This window comes from Aplysia californica, unplaced genomic scaffold (assembly GCF_000002075.1).
Source record: "Aplysia californica isolate F4 #8 unplaced genomic scaffold, AplCal3.0 scaffold00019, whole genome shotgun sequence".
NCBI lineage: Eukaryota > Metazoa > Mollusca > Gastropoda > Aplysiida > Aplysiidae > Aplysia > Aplysia californica.
In genome coordinates, this window is record NW_004797289.1 from 2,045,567 (window position 1) to 2,047,843 (window position 2,277).

Below are 2,277 nucleotides of genomic sequence, written 5' to 3' on the forward strand. Positions count from 1 at the left end.
TCCATCCCTCCCTCCCTCGCCCCCTCCCTCCACTCCTCTTACATTGCAAACGTTCTTCAAGGCGTCAGTGCCATTCCCCGCGGCGTGAGTACACAGGTTGCTGTTGGCAAGGTTGGACCGGTTGTTGATCAGCCAGTACCGGCGACACAGCTCCAGGGTGATGACTGGTACCTCAACCGACTGCAGCGTTTTTGGCAGTCTAGTGTTCGAACCTTCAAAATAATTAATGTAGATTTGAGATCTGTTGTATTTTGGGGGGTTTTCTGACTCATGTACTATCAATCGACAGTAGAACATTATTAGTCTTCTGGATTAAAGCCAGGAAAATACATGTATACAGTATACCGGGCCTGGGTTTCAAAACGATCGTATCTTAAAAAACCCTACTTTTCAGGAGAAGCAAAAAACTGATTTTCTCTTCGCACACATGACTTGGGGATGTGATTTTTCCATTGTATGGGTTGTAAAGCACGCCGGATTTGTTGACGGATGATTTGAAATTGTATCTCTTTCAGTTTAGACCGTACCTTAGTTGCAATATTATGGCCCTGATTGTTTCTTTTTAAAGCAACAGAACTATCGTAAGTCGAGTTACGATAGTTTAGACGGCTTTTTTATGAGTTGCATGGTATCGTATCTCAAGTTACAATAGTTTTCCTGCCAAGGAGGACATATTTATTTCAATATATTACACCCAGAGTTACGATACCAGTATATTATACATCTTTCTATATAGATGCAAGTCCATGCAAACAAAACTGTCTTAACTTGGAGTTACAGTACTTTTGTATTAAAAATAGATTTACTTTTGGTTTCCAAAGTATCCTAAGTCACGATACGATACTTCTGTTGCCCCGATTTCGCCGCAATATAAGTACGATAAAATTTTCATTAAGGCATAACTTTTTTTAAATTGAGCTTAACGTGCGCAGTGTTGACGTAAGATGCACATCAGAAACGCCTAAACATATCTTTTAGCGGTAGAATATAGTAACTCAATCTACAATGGTTTTTAAACCCATGCCCGATACAAAAAACTTAAAACAAACATTATCCATGTCCAGCCTTAAGACAAATCCACAAGAAAGTGTCTTAAACTTCTTAGAGGAAGGACGTAGATTCGGATCAAAAGAGCTGACATACAGCTATCCCAAGACGGAAGTAAGTGGGGAGCTCTTGTTCGTTGCCTGCACAAAAACGCCGGGTGAGTAAAAAAGGCGGTGATGATGATGATGATGATGATGATGATGATGATGATGATGATGATGATGATGATGATGACGACAACGAAAACGACAACAACGACGATGATGATAATAATGATCAGTTGTGTGTAACCTCTAGTTCTTCCCCATCCAGCGATGACGCATCTCTGTCCAATAAAAGTCTCCCCTGGACGAGCCAGCCTGGCCTCTGTGACGTAGAAACCTGTGAGGTCAAGAGGGTCCTCTAGGAACAACAGGCCGATGTCATTTGGACCTGGTTTGTTGGCCTTGTTGTAGTCAGCGTGCTGAAACATCCAGGCAACTGAGATTTGTCTTTACTGCAACATATGTGAGGCAGCGTGGTGGAACCAGGCTCTCGTCATAATTATTTTGGGCATGTAGAGTTATTGGTGTCATCTTAAAGCTTCTTCACTTGTCTTTATTTGGATGCAAAAAATATCCATTTATCTTGAATGCAAGTCGAGATATTTGCGAAAGAATGTTTTCAGAGGTAAAATTAGTGAGAAAATGGCCGCCAAAGATTAGTTATTTCCCTAGCTTAAGAGTCCGTGGTAACTGAAGATTTACTTTTTTTTATGCCTTTAATCAACGCTTTTCAGAAAAATCCACACAGAAATGGAAATAAGTTCTTTCATGGGCATGAAAGGTGTTGACCCAAAAAACAGAAATTTGATAAAAATTCACAAACGCGTGGAAAAATGCAAGTTTCTTCACTTTGATTATTTTGACGAGAGCCAGATTCCACCGTGCTGCCTCACAATTGGTCGCTTTTAAGCACAAGGGGGCTATCCCGAAAAATGCGGTTTTGAGAAAATCGAAGGTAACGTTTTTGGACCCTTGTTCAGTTTCTTTAAAAGACAAGGAAAGTTTTCTCTATAACTAAACAATTATACACACCAATGGGCCCAAACTTCTCCTATAGGCAGGGCAATGCCCACCATAGGTGTAGGTCAAGATTTCTGGAAACTCCCTAAATCGGGGTTTGCCCGCTTGTCCTTAAAAACGACCAATTATCATTGCCTGTTTCTTTGTTGAGTGAAGATGTGTGTGT

General features: G+C 40.7%; 1 protein-coding gene across 1 annotated transcript in view; it reads right to left on the minus strand.

Annotated features, from left to right (window-relative positions):
• Positions 1-2,277, minus strand: part of LOC101848090 (fibrinolytic enzyme, isozyme C) — a gene marked incomplete at its 5' end in the record, with an annotated part of 9,721 nt that overhangs the window by 4,378 nt on the left and 3,066 nt on the right. Inside the window, 2 exon segments of the mRNA XM_013086955.2 lie at positions 43-212; positions 1,339-1,510. Coding sequence (XP_012942409.1) covers positions 43-212; positions 1,339-1,510 — 342 coding nt within the window.